General features: G+C 44.6%; 1 protein-coding gene across 1 annotated transcript in view; it reads right to left on the bottom strand.

Annotated features, from left to right (window-relative positions):
* Positions 1 to 17551, bottom strand: part of CDH26 (cadherin 26) — a 551648-nt gene that overhangs the window by 135185 nt on the left and 398912 nt on the right. The window contains exons 9-10 of the mRNA XM_069650706.1: positions 15450 to 15592; positions 1168 to 1401 (exon numbers count right to left, since the gene is read on the bottom strand). Coding sequence (XP_069506807.1) covers positions 1168 to 1401; positions 15450 to 15592 — 377 coding nt within the window. The remainder of the gene's footprint in view (positions 1 to 1167; positions 1402 to 15449; positions 15593 to 17551) is intronic.

Below are 17551 nucleotides of genomic sequence, written 5' to 3'. Positions count from 1 at the left end.
AGACGAAAGGGCTTCTTTTGCTCTGCTTAAGGCCACTTTGGGGATTAGAATTATGATTGTTTTTTTATAGCACGTTTAAAACCGAAGAGGTTTTTAAGCGTGGACCCGGGATTTGAACCTTTGTTGCTCTGTCGGCTTCCTAAGACGAGCACTTTGCCACTGAGCTATACTACCCATGCAATGTTGTAGGCATGTTGTAAGCACTAAAGTGTGCTTATGGACCAGCCCTTGTCTATGTGCTGACTAAAGAGGAGAAGAGAAACAAAAGGGCGCATGGAAAAACATGTGACTAGCACCAGCAATGGCTCATTGTAATAACGGGTAATATATGCTTGAACCCCGTTTTCACTGTGTCTAAATTGCATGTGGCTATGCTGTTTGCCGATTTTCTTTCTTAACACATACATGTGCTGTATTTTGGGTGGTGGGTGGACGTCAGGATGAGGTGGCTGGAGTGGATTAGAAAAGGGGCCTGGGGGAGACCCTCTCATTTAAGCACACCCTTCCACTTCGCCTTGTGCCGGATCAACTCAAATTCCAGAAGCTCCTCAAGACTTTCCTTTTCACCTCTTCCTTCCTTCATCCCTCCTCTGGTAAAGCCCCCAGTTGCTGAGAGCGGTGGCCAGGACCCCTATGCGTCCGCCTGGGCCTTGGCCTCCCAATCGCCTTCAGCCTCCGCCAGCTCCCAGCACTTGCCTTGTTGCCCACTGACCTATGCCACCTAAGGCTTGCACTTATTTATTTATAGGCAGCTTCCCACTCACCCTGGCCCTTACAGCTGCTCACTCCCTAGCATTTCCCTCCTGGTACACCTTGCACTTATCCCCCAACCCATCATCCCTTCCCTGCCTCTCTGCACTTGCACGTTCGGAATGCTAATAAGTCCTAGTAGGTCTGTCTCTGTCCCATTGTTATATTTGTTTGTTTTTTTCATTCCCATAGTCCGTCCCTGTTGGCCTGTGGGCCCGTTGAAACACAATTTACTTGCTATATAAGCGCCTTACAAATGCACAATAAATAAACAAACATGTCCACGTGTGAAACAACCGCAGAGAAAACACATGAAACCAAAAGATGAATGGTAACTTATTGTTTTATGGCATCTCAATGTGAGTGACAGCGGCTCAGTGCTGCCTCGGTACGAATGTAGCTGCTACTCAAACTTACCAGTGATTTTTCCAAATTTCCAAGTCTCTTTCACCTTTTTGCTTTCATCGGCCATTTCAAAAGAAAATGGCCCCGCGAAAGGCTCAATGTCCCTGTCGGCAGCCTGGACGGTCACCGATGGCTTCCGCACCTGATCGCACACTTCCATGTACCGTGAAAGCAGGTATGGCATGTTGTCATTGATGTCCGACACGTAGAGCACAACCGTTCCTGTCCCCGTCTGTGGAGGTTCTCCTGAGAGGGCAAAAGAGGACAGTGATCATCAGCTTGTGTGACATCTACATGACGTCACTAGCAAAAGGTAATGCAATGGAGAGAGTCAATGACAGAGAGAGATAGACGGGGGTGGTTTGATTGACAGTTTGATGATATTACCAAGCACTTACCCCCTGTGTCCTATGCCTTGCTGCACTTGCACGTTATGAATACTCACAAGGCATAGTAGATTTGTCCTTTCTTCCCTTTCCCCCCCACTGCTCTTATTGCATTTTGTGTTTGTAATATATTTCTCTCCCTTGTTCCCTACCCTCACCCTGTGGTTTACTTGCTGTATAAGCGCCTAACAAGCATGCAATAAATACATAAATTATTATGAATTGATCACCTCTTGCAGGACTTTGATCAAAACCCCACCCCACCGTAAAATATGTGCATGTTAACAACTTAGAAACTACAGAATGCAAATGAAAGATGAAATAACCGAGAGAAAGAGATGGATAGTGAAGAGGTAGGTTGAGAACTGCCATCTGGGAATATATCAGCGGCTGTATATTGCACTAGAATGTGCAACCCATTCACTGTTAGGGTGACATCATCTAATATAATCAGATCTTCCAGCATGAGCTGTCATACTACACCAGGAACCTCATTGTAGAATCTTTGCCCCAGTATCACTGCAATTATGCATGCTACTAGGTCTAAGGCAAAACAGTGCCCTACTGGAAAGCAGAAAGCATGCACCTTTTCAATTTTAATATTCTGATTGTCAGTGAATAAAACCCCCTGGTCTAGATTTGTCAGTGAACCAAAATAAGTGAGCCAGATATGTGATGCAATCAGTGATGTCATCAATGACATTTGTGATGTCATCTTTGATGTCCTTGGTGTTAGTCTTAGCAGTGCACAGTGGTGGCGCGAGTTATGGTTGCTTAGCTAACCATAACTGGTGAATTTCTGAGGTTTTTCGGATTTATCTATAACAATAATGTCCCTGTAACAATGTTTTTCCATTGAATTTCATAGGTTTTTATTAGTGCGACTTAACCATAACGTCCCCTTAACTACATTTTTTCATTGAATTCCATAGGTTTTTATTAATGCAACTTAACCATAACGTCCCTTTCACAAAGTTTTTTCATTGAATTTTATAGTTTTTTTATTAGTGCAACTTAACCATAATGTCCCCTTAACTATGTTTTTTAATTGAATTACAGAGGTTTTTATTAATGCAACTTAACCATAACGTCCCTTTAACAAAGTTTTTTCATTGAATTTCATGGGTTTTTACCAGTGCATGCTAGTTTCCTACAACTTACTAATATCATACTTAGCCAATAAGCAATATTGTTGTCCAATTTACAAAGTTCACCTTAAAACTCTGCCATTTCCCACCTTGTAGCATAATTTTTAACATGTCTATACACTTTTTGCAACTTTTTGAAATAATTATGCATCCGTAGATGTCCGGGACCGTCTGACTTAATCGCAGACCTTCTTGACAGTGCCACGTGACCATACGCTTAAGCGTGGCATGGAGACGTGTTTGTGAAGTCGTCTGCCCTTCGTGATCGGATATGTGCTTCGAAGACAGTTCGGAACTGCATTTTCTACTGATCTAGGAACTTTCAACTTCAAAGTTTCCCTTGCACACCTCCTACACCTTTTCGTACTCATTATCCATTACCAATCTCGTACACAGTACAAACTTGGAAGAATTTTATCAAAACTGCTATTTATCTGAAAAATGGCATCAGTTATTGCCATCCCTTCTCCCCAAGAGCCACCACCACCACCAGCTGGAGGAATCTTCACAACAAAAAAAGTGCAGTATTTTCAAAGACAATGAAGAGGACCAAGAAGATGGGGTAGAGGAAGTGCCTACTTCTCGCGCCAAGATCGTATCATGGGTGTGCCAGTTATTTGATACTGTTGGGAGTGTACCAAAGGCTAAAGCTACCAAAGTGAAATGTTGGTAGTACTGGACAGTACTCCTGCGGGACCACCGCCATGCACCGCCACACCAAATCCAATGACCGCAATGCTCTCAGAAAGGATGTTCCTTTCTCAGCAAGTAGTCCTCAACAAATACTGTAACCGCACAGCCTGATGTCTGCGGGCTTTGGTGTGTTATAAATAAATAAATGAATACATGAATAATTAAATAAGGAGGGCTATGGATCATTATCGTCCATTGCAGCCCCTGAAATGGGGGATAAAGGCCATTAGCACCCCTGGTTCCCAAAACGGGGACCCATGGTGCTAAAACATAGATTTGTCTTCCTATAGCGGGACGCCTGCTGCGTCCCACTGTAAGAAGGAAGGATTATCCTTCCTACAGAGGGACGCCTTTGGCGTCCCGCTGTAAGAAGGAAACTCCTTTTCCAAGACAGCCAACATGGAAAGAGAAAGTGGCGCTCCGTACACAGCCCCTCTTCCATTGCCATGGCAGCCTATGAACATATTACCACAAGCACTTTTTTTCCCTTTCAAACCTATCCAACCTTCGAATAACTTTACCACATAGCCGGTCCCAGGTAGACATAGCCACTTTAACACCATTTTACGTCCCTAGCTGTCATGACCAGTAGCCAAATTGTCTGCGTTATGACCTTATGCCATGACCCACACAATCTGGCAACTGCCCACGGCCAGAAGCTATACTGCAGTCACCAAAGGTATATGACTATTTTTTGTACCTACATTATGAAATTTGTCAAAAATAAAACATGGGCACATTTGCAAAAACATGCTTTAATTGCCTTACCAGGGCTCCTCATGAGTTTGCTTGAAATCCACCCATGAGTTTTTTTTAAAGTATCAAAATGTATGTACATACAATAGTCACATAACTGATCCCCCACTTGACAAAATCCATTCAGTCTTTAAACAAGCATTGAAGGTTGGGTCTATAATCTTTCTCAAAACTTGTGTCCACATTCGTCAAATAGCAACAAAGTTATAAGCCATCTAAAAATGTGGAGACCCCCCTCTAATTTCGCCATCTCTTGAGAAAATCCCATCAAACTTTAGAAAACCATTTATATCTAGATCCAAAATCGTGTGGTCAAACGTTGTGCAAATTCGTCAAATGACACCACATTTATATGCCTTTACAATATTTTGGGACCCCCCCTCTAATTTTGCCCCCGCTTGACAGAATCCCACAAAACTTTGCAAAACCATACAGGTATTAGTTGTAGAATCAAATTGCAAAATTACATGCAGTTTCATTGAGTGGTGCAAAGGTTATAAGCCATCCAAAAACTTCTTTTCCCCAACCATGTAATGCAGAAATAGGTACAGATGTCCTAGGACATCTGAAGTGTCCGCGAACACCTCAGGACTGCCCCAGGAAATCTGGAGTGTTTGCGGACTTTGGGGGGTGAAACAACCCGTTTTTTGCCTTCTTATGGCCATATCCAGTCCAATCCTCATCCGCCCCCACATCCTCAGAGATTGTTGAGTTTGACAAGTGCAATGCTGCTTCTTTTAATGTTTTCAATGCTGTCCACGGACCCCAAAAATGTCTGCGAATCCAAGATGGCAAGCATTTCACGAAAACCAACGCTTTTCACGTTTTCTCACCACCCAATCAGCGGCTGTGTCCCGATGTCTGCGGACCACGCAAAAGTCTGCAAATTTTTCTGCCCATTTGGAGGCCAGTCTGCGGTCCGAACAGGGAAGTGCGTCTACGGAGCAGACATAGATATCACTAATTGTTTTGCCCTATGATTTGGTCATTTAAAAAAAACCTACTGGACGGATTTACAGCAAATTAACAAAACCACGCTTTCGGGACCAAGCCGCCTCACCTGCCGCATATTTGGTGAAAATCCATCCAGCGGTTTGGGAAATGTTTTCCCATTATGTCTATGGGAATAAAATACATTTTGGGACCCCCCCTATAAGTTTACCCCCACTTGACCAAACCTCCCCAAACTTTGCAAGGTAATTCAGAGTGGGCCATATACTTTTTTTGCAAAGTTTGGTGTGGATTCGTCAAGGGGGAGCAAAGTTATAAGCCACCCAAAAAGTGCTCTTCCTATGGGTTTAACAGCTTAACCATAACGACATGGCCGCTACTGCAGGCCATATAATATATATACCTTCTTAATGAATGACACATTGTCCACCCAAAGAATCCACATGCATCCACACTATTACAAGCACTTTCTCTTGCTGCATTCCCCTCCTATTGTCCATCGTTGTTCACCCTTTTTCACCATGCACTAATCTTGCCCAGTTCTTCCTTTTCCTTCCACAGACTATGGTCTGGATAACATAGAGTAAATATTCCCATATTTACCCCACATAGGCCAGGTGCTGTGAGACTGGTATGATGGTGTTTTGGAGCAACAGGCACACTCTTTAACCAGCCCTACAGATAAGGGGTGTAGCCGCCACCTTTACTCTCTAAAAATGGGCAAATACTCGCCAAAAATAAAAATAGGGAGCACAAATACTCCAAATAAAATAATAGACATGCAAGAACTTGGGGCCTGCTTTCACCCAAACACTCCATAGATATGTTTGGACAAATAGTGCATGTAGGGCCACAGGAAGACACTGCTATTATGACTGCCTGCTCGAAAGAAGTAAACATGTATCTTTTCAATGAATAGATGCAATGAAATCATTATTACAAAAATATTTCAATTTTTCAGTAAGAATATATTACTCGCTTATAAAAAGACTCGCAATGGATCTTATCTGGAGCACTGCCTTTGAGATAACATAACATAACATTAGATAACATGACATATGGGAATGATTTACCTGGATGAATGGTGCCCCAAGCAATGTGACATGTTAGCATCTGCCCTACTAATAATTAGGCCACATTTCACAATTTTAGGGTGAAATGGCTCCCCCAGTGCCTCCCAGGGAAGCTGCTTGCAATTGTTTTATTGTAGTACTCGGCTTGCACTGCGGGTGATCTATGATCTGGTGGATTTTCTATATTGATTTGTATGAACGGTGCACATTAAGTTGTTTGACTTTTGGCGAAGGCTTAGCAATAAAGAAGTACTAACACTAAAATGACATATGGTGATAACAGCTACCTCAGAACACAGACACTGGCTGTACAGTTGTGATGCTGGAAATGCATCGGAGGGACAGGGCCTCCGTATCCTTGTCCTTTACTGCCTTTTTATCATGTGTTCTGTCATGTTTTCTGTACAGGAGTTCATGTGGGACTCCTGGCGGTGCAGCTCTCTCTCTTTTGGTTTGGTGAACAGACCCATGGGATACCCTTACGGCACCCATGGGTGGGGGTACAACCCTGTGCCCCGAGTGTATATTTTTGGGCACCTGTGGGTGGCATGCAGAGCAGGGTATGGACTGGTGGCAGATCCATGCTGAATTGATGGGTTCTCCCAGTATCCTCCATTTTGGGATACCCACGCCCTGCCATTGGAATCAGTTGATTCCTGGGAGGAAACAAGATGGCCCCTGTGGCCTCTTGCTTTCTATTGCCTGTTACCTTGTTTTCCCAAAGTCCTGGGAAGCCCTGACTTTGTTCTTTCCCCCTATAATGGAAGTTCCGTATATGGTGTTGTCGTGAAGTCCAGTCCAGACTGGCTGGAGCCTTCCCAGTGACTGTATGTTGTGGATACACCCTGTGGGTGGGACGTGGGTGAATGGAGTGTGTGACCAATATGCACTTCTTGTTGTGGCTGTCTGGTTTCTGGTATGAGAGACAAAGACTGAGACAGCCCTGCCCGAAACTGGCTTGAATGCAGTGTGTAGCGTTGAATGGCTGGGTACTTGTCCCAATCCACATTCCTTGTTGTGAGTGTCTGAGAGGGAGGAGGATGGCCTGGATGCAGTGTGTGCCTGATTGGCTGATTGACTGCTTGAATGCCCTTCTGTATGATTGGCTGCTGAGAGTGACCCAGCAGTGTGGATGAGAGACAGAATAGTATATCTGGGGACCTCTCACCACTGGAAATTGTTCAGAAGCTGTGTCTACACTTGAAGAGTAACTGGAACTGCTGATCCTCGATGCCCAGCTGGAAGAAGAAGACTTGCTGTTGCATTTGCTTCAACCCAATCTGAAAGCTGCTGAATTTGTCGAAGACTGATCCGAGAGAGGACCTGGTAAGGCACCCTCTTCCCATGCTCCTAGGGACCATCGAGCACCACTAACCTTCGCTGAAGCTCCCTGGAAGTCAGACCCTCGAAAGGCTGCCGACCCGAGACGGGACCGCTGAGGAGAACAAAGTGAAGCACCAGGTCTCCGCCACTGTCGAGGTCCATTGCCGTCGACCAGGGTTTGCAGGTTTGTGTAACCGCTGGAGGCCTGTCGAAGTTGTGTTGCCCCAGAAGAGGGGACCGCTTCACGCTGTGCCGCCGACAACCGGAGCCGTCCGCTCCTTTGCCTAAGTACATTTGAATCGAAGGACTCCCTTTGTCGCAACGCCAACCGCTTTGTCCCGCCGGAGAAAGTCAAGGCCGCCGACGCGCCGAGGAGAATCCGCTGGTGGGTTTCCTGCCACCCAGAGACCACAAAGACTTCGATGACTCAACGTCCTTGCCGGGCCACAGTTCTTCTGAAACTCTTTGCGGTCCTGAACAATCAATCGCCAAGGTGCCCCATACACCTCATCCTTGCAGGACGTTGCCGACGAGTACCGCCTGGATCGACGCCATGGTCTCGGCACCCTTGAACTTCCCATCGACGTCGTCGACGCCAAGTTCACCTTCATCGCCGCCTCTCAACGATCCTTGACTCCTGCTTTAAAAGGAGTCGCTCAAGAAGGATCCGTCAACGCTTCTTTGAAGAACTCTACTCCACCAGGTACATTGGGGGGGTAAAAACATTATAGGAGAGAACAAGACTATTGAGCAATATATGGACTGGGCTTGTGCTATATCTTTATTTTACAGGTTGCCCAGGTGGGGGGGATCTTCACACAGAACTGTGTCTAGGTAGCTGGGCAAGTACTCTGCCTATTGTTTCAACCATCTTGCTTTCCCTTCTATCTCTATTGCTGGTTTCCTTGTTATTGATCTGTGTGACAGTCTAACCGTATAGTTGATGCACTTTAATGAGATCTGATAATATTGGTGGTACCACTTTAGAACTGTATATATTTGCCATTGTTGATTTCCGAGTACAACGTGCGTTATTGTGATAGTGTACATACCTTTGAATATTAATTATATAAAGACTGTGTTTTCAGTAATACAGTGTGTGGACATTCCTTTGTTGGGGTTCAGGGACTACACTGTACTTAAGAACCAGCCTGCATGACCTCATGAGAAGCTAGGCCTTGATTGCTCGTCCATTGCTACCTTATATAGAATCCTCTACCATATAGAGAGCAGAAGTACAGACACCCCCACCGGTATCTTTACAACAGTGCACCCATCTCTGATGGTATCATTTCCATTATTCACACCTATCTCTTACTTGAACCAACCATGGGGGAACAAGGGCTGTTGCATGAAGAATGGCAAAAGAGGATATTAAAATGAGTTCATCTTTCAGTGATCTACTTCCCGCTGAAATAATGGTGTTATATTTGTGCAAATCTGCCACGTTTTCAATACACTATTATTGATTTTTGGCTATTAGGTGGCTCTCAGGTGATGCCTATAAACTGAAATAATTGCATTGGAGTATAGATAGGAGGGAGATGGGAAGTGATGAAGCATAAATACCTTATGGCCGTTGTTTGGTTATTGACACACCCATTGATAGCTGGAGGCAATGTTATTATGTATTGCCATTCCCAACCCTGCCTGCCCCTCTCTGCCTAAAATACATGTAAAAATGCATTTATTCAGATTAACCTTAATCTCCTGTTTAGAGCTGAAAGGAATATGTTTGTGCACAAGAGCTGAGCTAGATAGAAATGTTGTTGCAAAGAAATGATCTCATTGTTTATACAGCCTTGGATCTTGCACAGGTCGGGCCAAGCGCGACAAAGATATTCTCGTCTGCAGCTGTTAATTGCTTGGGTCTCACAAATGAATGTACTCATAATAAGAATAGTTTATGACACAGGAAATGTTCTGTTCTGTGTGTGCCAGTATATGATATGATATGATATGATATATGATATGGCATTTATAACGCACCTATACTACTAGGCCAGGTAACATTGAGATCGAGCAAGTGCTGGAAAGGTTATCCTGAAGAAACTGTAAAACATGCCACTGCACAGTAACCCTCAATCATGAAAACAAAAAGTAATGTTGGTAGGAATGTCTCCTTTCAGTGAGAACAGTCTGTTGTCTTGTAAGGTCAGATAGCTAGAATGTACAAGCATGAAATCACTGACGAATGTAGGTTTTTCACAGAAAACTCTATGCGTAGAAGGGAGCTGTAAACTATCTATGACATCTATGACATCGCACTCACAGCAGAACTCATGTAAACTGGGGTGCATATAAGGATGTGATTTTTTTTCTGTAAATTGCTTACTTCTGCACAGCTATTGTGTAAGAACATGGGTCCACTTGAAGGGAATAAACTCGTGTTTATACTCATCTCTGTGTCTGTTGGTCTTATCTTGTTTGCAGTACAGTTACCAGATGTTGGTTTTACTCACACCCTCCTGGGATTTCTTTCAGCTAGCTATATCACTCAGTAACATAACGTTTTGTGCTGTAACGGTCCTGCCTGTTTTATTTCTAAGCAGTCGTCTGAGAGTAATTGGCTTAATTGCAGCTGTAAATATGCCACCTGTACAATAAAAATGTTTTTACCAAGTGTGCTTTTATCACTTGATTTAGAAGGAGTATGTGTGCCCAAAATCACAAAACTGTAAAAGGAAGTAGTTGAGAAGAGGGAAGTTGAACAGAAACATTGTACTGCATTATTTTGAACAGGGTCATGTCACCACCTAATCCTGATGTTGCCCTCCACCTTCACCCTCTGCCCTCCTCCTACTGGCTCCTTCTCCCACTCTCACTTCCAATACCCTGTGGGGTTATTGTGATAGTTACAGCGTGGGTAAGTGTTCTGTCTTTCCTAATTTACTTGTACAGTTGGGTAACCTGCAGTGGGATATTGTGTTTCCGCAATATGAGATTCTTAGCCAGGCAATAGCAGACTGCTTTCCTGCCAGTTTCACCACGTTCAAGACGTCTCTGGCTTGATACATCGTATCCACAGAAGAGAAACAGTTTTGCAGGTCTGGCAGAACTTCAAAACATACATCCTCTGATGGGCAGGGTGAACTGATAGCAGTAGCAATTTACACGCTACCTTTGTCATTTACACAAGAATGGTTTATCTTAAAGGGAAAGCCTTCCATTTCAGTCTGCAGATGTGGATTTGGCTAAGGTGAGCTGTATACTTCCTTAATTGGGGCAGAGGGGAGTTCATCACCTGGCATATTATTACCAGGCTTCAGATCAGGGATTAAGCCACTTAGTTTGGTCTTGTGGTTGTGTGTCGAAGGATAACACCATTCAGACTGGCATGTGTTGTGGCAATGGGACCGTCCCCTGCCATGTGACTGTGCAGCGCCCACAGTGCAGGTGGCACCGCCACATCATGTCCTGGGATGGGCCTGACAATCTTCAGAAGAACATTTCTTTTCTTTCTGGAGTCAGAGTGCATGCACTATGACCTCAGAATGAAATTACGTATTTCTGAAGTCAAATAATTTCCTTGCGAAGTCGGAGTGCAAATGTTCTGACTTCAGAAATAAATCATTTAATTTCTTTGTGAAGTTGGGGTGCACACACTCCCACTTCAGAAGGAAATTAAATGGTTTCTTTGTGAACTTGAAAAACAATGCACTCTGACTTTAAAAAAGTTCCAGTTGCGGCGACCTGCGTTCCGATCACACTGGACATGACTGGAACCAGTAGCCTCTCTCTGCTTCCTGGTCTGGTTCCTGTCTGAATGGTGGACGCTGGAGTGTGGAAACTGGCTGCACCAGCAGAGTGGAGGCCTTTCTCAGGAAAGAAAGATTAGGGGTGGGTTTGGAGCAGGTAAGAAAACAATATGTTTTAAGTGGGTGTGTGCATGCATGCTGCATGTTTGATGTATGTATGTGTGTATGTATGTGTGAGTACATGCAAGGGTTTGGTATGTATCATGTAATGTGTAATGAGAATGTCATGTATGATTGGCTGGGTTCAGGCAGAAAGGAGTATGTGAATGGTGTGAATGGTGTGAATGGGTGCATATGTGTGTGCTTGGTGCAGATGAGCTGACTTTGATGGGTAGGGCAAAGGGTGAGGTGCACTACTACAACAGTTTTAAGGGCCATTGTAAGGAATCAGGAGTAAGACTTGGACACAAGGGGTGTCATTACAAGTAGGGCGCAAAGGGATACCGGGCACCGGTAATGACACCGGTGCCGGTAATCCCTTTGTACCCTACTACGAGTTCCCTTTGCAGGTCCTTCCGTAATGCCTGCTTTTAGCAGGCGTTAAGGACAGGGCCCGCAAAGGGACACCGGGGTCAATAATGGTACCGTAATTTACGGTACCGTTATTGCCGCCTTCCCCCTTCCCATTGAGCCCTATGGGGGCTGAAATGGGAATGGGGAATGGCCCTGGTGAATAGGGAATTACCAGTCCCTCCGACCTCGGAATGGACCGGTAATTACTCCATTCACCAGGCCGGAGCCGGAACAATTTTGGAGGCAGCCATGCCGCAAATAGCGGCGTGGTTACCTCCAAAGTCGGAATGAGGGCCAAGGTCAATGTGTTGATTGTTATAAACCTTTATTAACAGAAAAGAGGGTTGGAGAAATACCTAACTCGCCCTATCACTATGAGGGGTTTCTCTGCCTCAACAAAACTAAAGGAAGTCAATGTCAGAATGTCCAAAATCAAAACAGTTCTACGTCCTCTGTCTGAAATCCTAACCTGACCCTTACATTCTAAACCTAAGATAATGTGAAAAAGGGGTAAAGTCTCTGAATTGGTTGAAGGTGGTTCCTTTCACAGTTCCAACAGAAAGATCCAAAATGATGCAAAAAGAAACATAATAATCACAGTTTCACAAGTCTCGGGAAGGGGGCTCTGTGCCCCTGAGTTTCACAGCCTTTGAAATATATAGTTCTACAATCTCCGGGGGGTATGGCTCACTTCCCCTAGATTCCACAAACACAAAGGATTCTCTGTCACTCCTTGATTAAACTATTTACTCATGTTTCTTGCTCATGTGGTATGCTTCCCTTCTCCTTGAGTTTCCACAACCTAAAAAGGTCACTCTCCCTCTTCCCAACTCTTACATTACATTCAGATTGCCTGGTGTACTCTCCTGTCAGGCTTTCACAACTTTCACTTTGTACTTTTCACTTTTCTCCTATGCCTGGTATACTCTCCTGTCAGGGTGTCTTTGTATATCTGAACCAAAGGGAACTTAGTCTTCCCATGTGTTCTCACACTTCTCCCGTGCCTGACATACTCTTACCAGGGCTTTCACAGTAGGTTGCACCAAAGGGGCATGAGTCTTCCCTTATGCCTTTGCAATGTTCACTTTGTATGTGGGTGCCGGTCCCAGACTCGCAATCTTATTGCCTGGTGTACTCTCCTGCCAGGGCTTTTACAACATACACTTGTGGGTGAGAGTTGCAGACTCACCACACGTTGCCTGATATACTCACCTGCCAGGCCTTCTTCAACATATGTCCATTTCACTTAATTATCTTTGGGGTCAAACCCACTGAACTGGTTTCCCTTCTTAATACGTTCAGCGTTCCCAGACCCTTGCACGGGATCACTTTCACACCGCTTTTGTGTGCTGTGCAGTCTATACTATGAAGCGCCCTGGTGTCTCACTTCCCTTGCTTAGGGTCACTGGTCTCTTGTGGCGGCTTTTCCTTCCTCTGTGGTGCTTGCTTCCTATGCCGTTGAGCCTCGTCTTGCTGATGGCATCCTGTAAGCTCTTCGTAACCAGCTTCGCTGTGCCCTCCTTCTCGCAGCATCTCATGCTTCAGGCTCTTGGATGGCGTACCATCCTTCCAACCTCTTACCAGCGCGTTGACAGCCTCTGGCCTACTCCCTTCTCCAGCTATCATCTGCTTCGTTCCGTGATCCGCATCAGGTAAAGTGGTTCTTCTTCTCCTTGATCTCCATCTTATTTATGGTGCGGGGCTTTAGAATGTCCCAGCACCTATTGGATACTTCCAACAACTAGAGCGCTTCTCTAGGTCAGTGCTCTGCATTACTCCTGCAATGTTCTCATCTCAGTCTTTGCATAAGGAGAATGGAAGAAAGCCTCATAGTCAGTACTCAGTAGAGTACGGGTTCTATGTCACAATATGCAATACAGGTTGGGGGATTCAAAGAGTGAATGTCATAGTCTGAGGGGAAAGAGGGATACAAGGTTCCTGTCAGTGAGTCTCCTTCCCTCCCATGAGGGTAGATTGAAAAAAACAGGAATCTCTAAAGAAATGTAATTACAGAGATGTGTCAAGGTGCTCCCCAAAATGCGGAAGCTAGGTCACTCTAACATGTTAATCTTTAAAGTACTGCAGTTAGGGGCAGAAAATAGACAGTTGAAGAAAGAGATCCATTAAAGTATTGTGGGAACATTGCAATATTTCAGTAATCTCGAAAATATTATATATAGAGATATGCAGGCAGTCCATCTTTAAAGTACTCACACCTAGCTTAATTGCTATATCAAGGGAATCTCTAATGTACTGTAATTAAAGAGCTGAGCTACATGAAGGGACCTTAAAATGCCCACTGGATAGATTATGGCCCTCATTACAGCCATGGCGGTCTGGAGAAAAAGGCCATTAACAACTGTTACTGGCACCTTTTCCGGACCGACATACTCTGAGCCTGCTGATAGGGGCAGTGAACTACCGGCAGGCCTGACCTGTCAGTAATTCAGGTCTCTTATGGCAAAGAATTCACTGAAGCACTGGCACTGGTGCTTCCGTGTTTCCATTCCTGCAGAGTCCATGGGATGGGAACGTACCCTTCCGCTGCCGCCCGTAATATCCCGGTATTAGCAGGACATCGAATGGTGGAAATGGTAAACTGAGGTTGCCGGTAGATCGCTGGTACAACCGGTGGCCTACCGGCAACCTTGTAATGAGGCCCTATGTCTTGTCCAGTATCCAGATTTGTGTACAGGTATATTTCACTTTTGTTTACTTTGCAAAAACTTTGTACACTATTTCATGATTTTGAATGTCCAGGAGAATGTTGCATTGTGGATGCGCCCATTAACCTGCTAATGTTCTAATAGAGAGGTCTTCGGACCTGGTCCTTGAGAGACCCCACCACATCAGTTGTCAGGATGTTCTGTGTGAATAGCACCTATATGAATTCACTGTATTCAAATGGATTGTGTGTGGATATCCTGAAAATATACATTGGATCTTGCTCTTCAAGATACAATGTGGATATGTGTGGTCTAATACATGACATGGATCCATAGGTGCCTGTATGGAGACTGGGATTCCTTAATGATACAGCGAACAGTGCAATGTGCATAGTACTGTCAATTGGTCTCTTACATCTGTTTGACTCAGTGTGAGTCATATTCTGTGGCACTGCTGGCGCTGTCCATTTTCTGAAGCAGGTATGTTCATTCAAAGTGAGTCAGCAATGTAATAGTTCTTTCTCTTTTTTGTGCTTGTGCAATGATTTATTTTGGGCACTCTTGGTTTTTCAGATTCAAATGCTTCTTGTTTCTATTGCCCAAGGTTCTATTTGTTTATTACCTTTTCAGTATGTTATTTATGTCTATTGACTGTTGCACTATGGGGAAGATATCGCATGCATGTTTACATCACATGTCCAGGACAAAGCCGATGCTGCATGAAACATGTTGACTGAGAATTATTGACCATTAAACAAACACGTCTTCTTTTTTTGCAGTTTGCAACGTTATACTTTTTGTGTTTTGTTCTGACCCTGCTTTGTTAAGCATTGGAGTGCCTGTACCAGCAATACCCTCCCCTACCCGTCACCAGTCCCAGCAGCAACTCCACCTTAGCCTGAGGTTTCTCTTCCCCCATCTGGTTTTCTTACCAGCTCCAAACCATGATCCTCGTGCACACATGAACCAGTGTGCTTCTAGCCTCGAAGAAGAGGCGCGTGCGTGTGTGCATCACGTCACTACTCACCATCATCGACAGCATGGATAATTATGTTGTAGATGGAGTTGTTCACGTAGGGCGACTCGCGATCAAGTTCTTTGACAGTCGTGACAACACCCGTGTTTTCATCAACAGTGACCCAGCCCTCGGGATCGTAGGCCAATTTGTACCTTATAAGACACAAAAATAAAGATGCTGTTATATCGTTCTCTGACGCAAACAAGGACATGAAAGGTTAACAAAGTTTGTGGAAATAAATTAAGACTCGATAAGAGCACCCAATCCTATACAAATAGCAGTAGCTGAGGCAGCTTTTGGTGATGGGGGGATGGGAAGGAGCTGATAGGGTACCAGTGGGAGGCTGGGGGGGCGCACTTGGCACCAGAGACGATCCAGGAGTGGCAGCTGGCCCCCTGCCCCTTCCCTATCTCCACCACTGTCAAAGAGGGGGTCAAAGCTGTTAAGCTATACAAGACATGTGTGGGTTTTATAATTAATGTAATATGTCATAACAGTGGGCCTTTGACTCACCAACATGGCACACAGCCTAGTCATCATTTCATGATCAAACAGCAAGGGTCAGGTCAGGCTTACGGTGGTGACCGGCTTGGAAGCTCTTAACAATGTGTGGCTTAGCCACAAAGGAAAGGCTGCAGCGTTTGTTTACCAGCCCAGAAAGGGAATCTGTAGCCTGAGTGGCCATCATTTCTTCCCCGAGCCTTAACATTCAAGGACGCAGTCTCAACTGCACAGGAGAGATACATGGACTCCTCTGTAGCCAACGTTGCCACATTAACCCTAAGCCACACAAACTTGTTTTAAAATACCCACAACATGTAGCCATTCCTGAGTCATACAGAAACATCTAAATACACATCTATTACAACAATCAATGGTTATAATTGAATGCTAAAATCAAAACTCCCCAAGCACCAAGAACCTTACAGTTACTGGTAAACTGTAAGTAGCCAAAAGAAAGTAAGACACCAATGAGCCTTATGCAAAAAATAATATATGGGTGTTCTGTGATTTGTAAGTGACTGGAAGGGGGAGGACAGGGAATACTGCATGAATCACCAAGCCCCCCCCCCCAATAATCAAACTCCACTCCGTGTTTGTTGAGGATACCCATACAACATACATTTGAATAGTTGATTTAAATGGGAGTTATTTGCATGTCATAGTCAAAGGTTACTCTGAATACTCGCTGTGGTCCAGATCCAAACTCGGAGACAGGATGATAGGTGGGATTCAATTGTTTTAGATAATGAAGGAGGCTGCAGGGGGGACATTCCGATGACAAAGAGTTGCTTGGCAAAGAGAGAAGGTTTGGTGGCAAACAAGAACGTTTGAAGAGATGGAAGCTTGTACCAAGGCATGGAAGTAATGGCACGTCTGACCGAGGCGCCAAACCTTCTTAAATATTGTCTTTCTGAGACAAGTAGGAGAAACTCCAAAAACAGGAGTAAGAAACTGGGAACGTCACTGTGCATCTCAGGTAATCAATTCCTCAGGGTGATGGAAACGGATAAAGAGACATTTTATTTTGCTTTCATAATAAATAGCATTCTTAATGTGCGTCGTGCCAATTGACTTCAAGGTGTGAGGGAGTCGGAGGGAGAGCAGAGATGGATGGAGGGAGTAGGATGCACTATCCCGAGGGAGCCACAAAGATGAAGGAAAGTGGGTGTTGCCGCTTTCTTGATCAAGGGAAGACCAATGTCTACATTGCTGAGATTGGTTGCAAAAAAGCTAATTTGATATTTGGAGACAGGGCGAGTTAGACCGTGAGGATAGCAGAGTTCCGTCGATCGTGTGGATTACTCGGAGAAGACGGTGTCTTCCAGGAGTTTCCGGGGGTTTCTCCTTGGGTTGTTTCTGGAATTTGTCTGGGTCGTCAACTTTCCTACTGTCCCTCAGGTATTCACATATCTGGTTATGCAGGTATTTAGATGTGCAGCTGCTCTAAGAGACTGATAAATGGTCCTTTTACGGTGCTGCAGTTGTTCCCTTCTGCAAGCAGCCAAAAACAAAAGAACTAGTGAGCTAACGTACACAAATCACATCAAGGAAGTGGGTGCAGAGAAATACTCCCTTAAAACAACACTATTTATGTAATTATCTCTTGC

The sequence above is a fragment of the Ambystoma mexicanum genome, chromosome 3p, assembly GCF_040938575.1.
Source record: "Ambystoma mexicanum isolate Mex_15411 chromosome 3p, UKY_AmexF1_1, whole genome shotgun sequence".
NCBI classification, from domain to species: Eukaryota; Metazoa; Chordata; class Amphibia; order Caudata; family Ambystomatidae; genus Ambystoma; species Ambystoma mexicanum.
The sequence above is the reverse complement of the archived record's forward strand: the minus strand, read 5'-3'. Positions and strand labels throughout refer to the sequence as shown.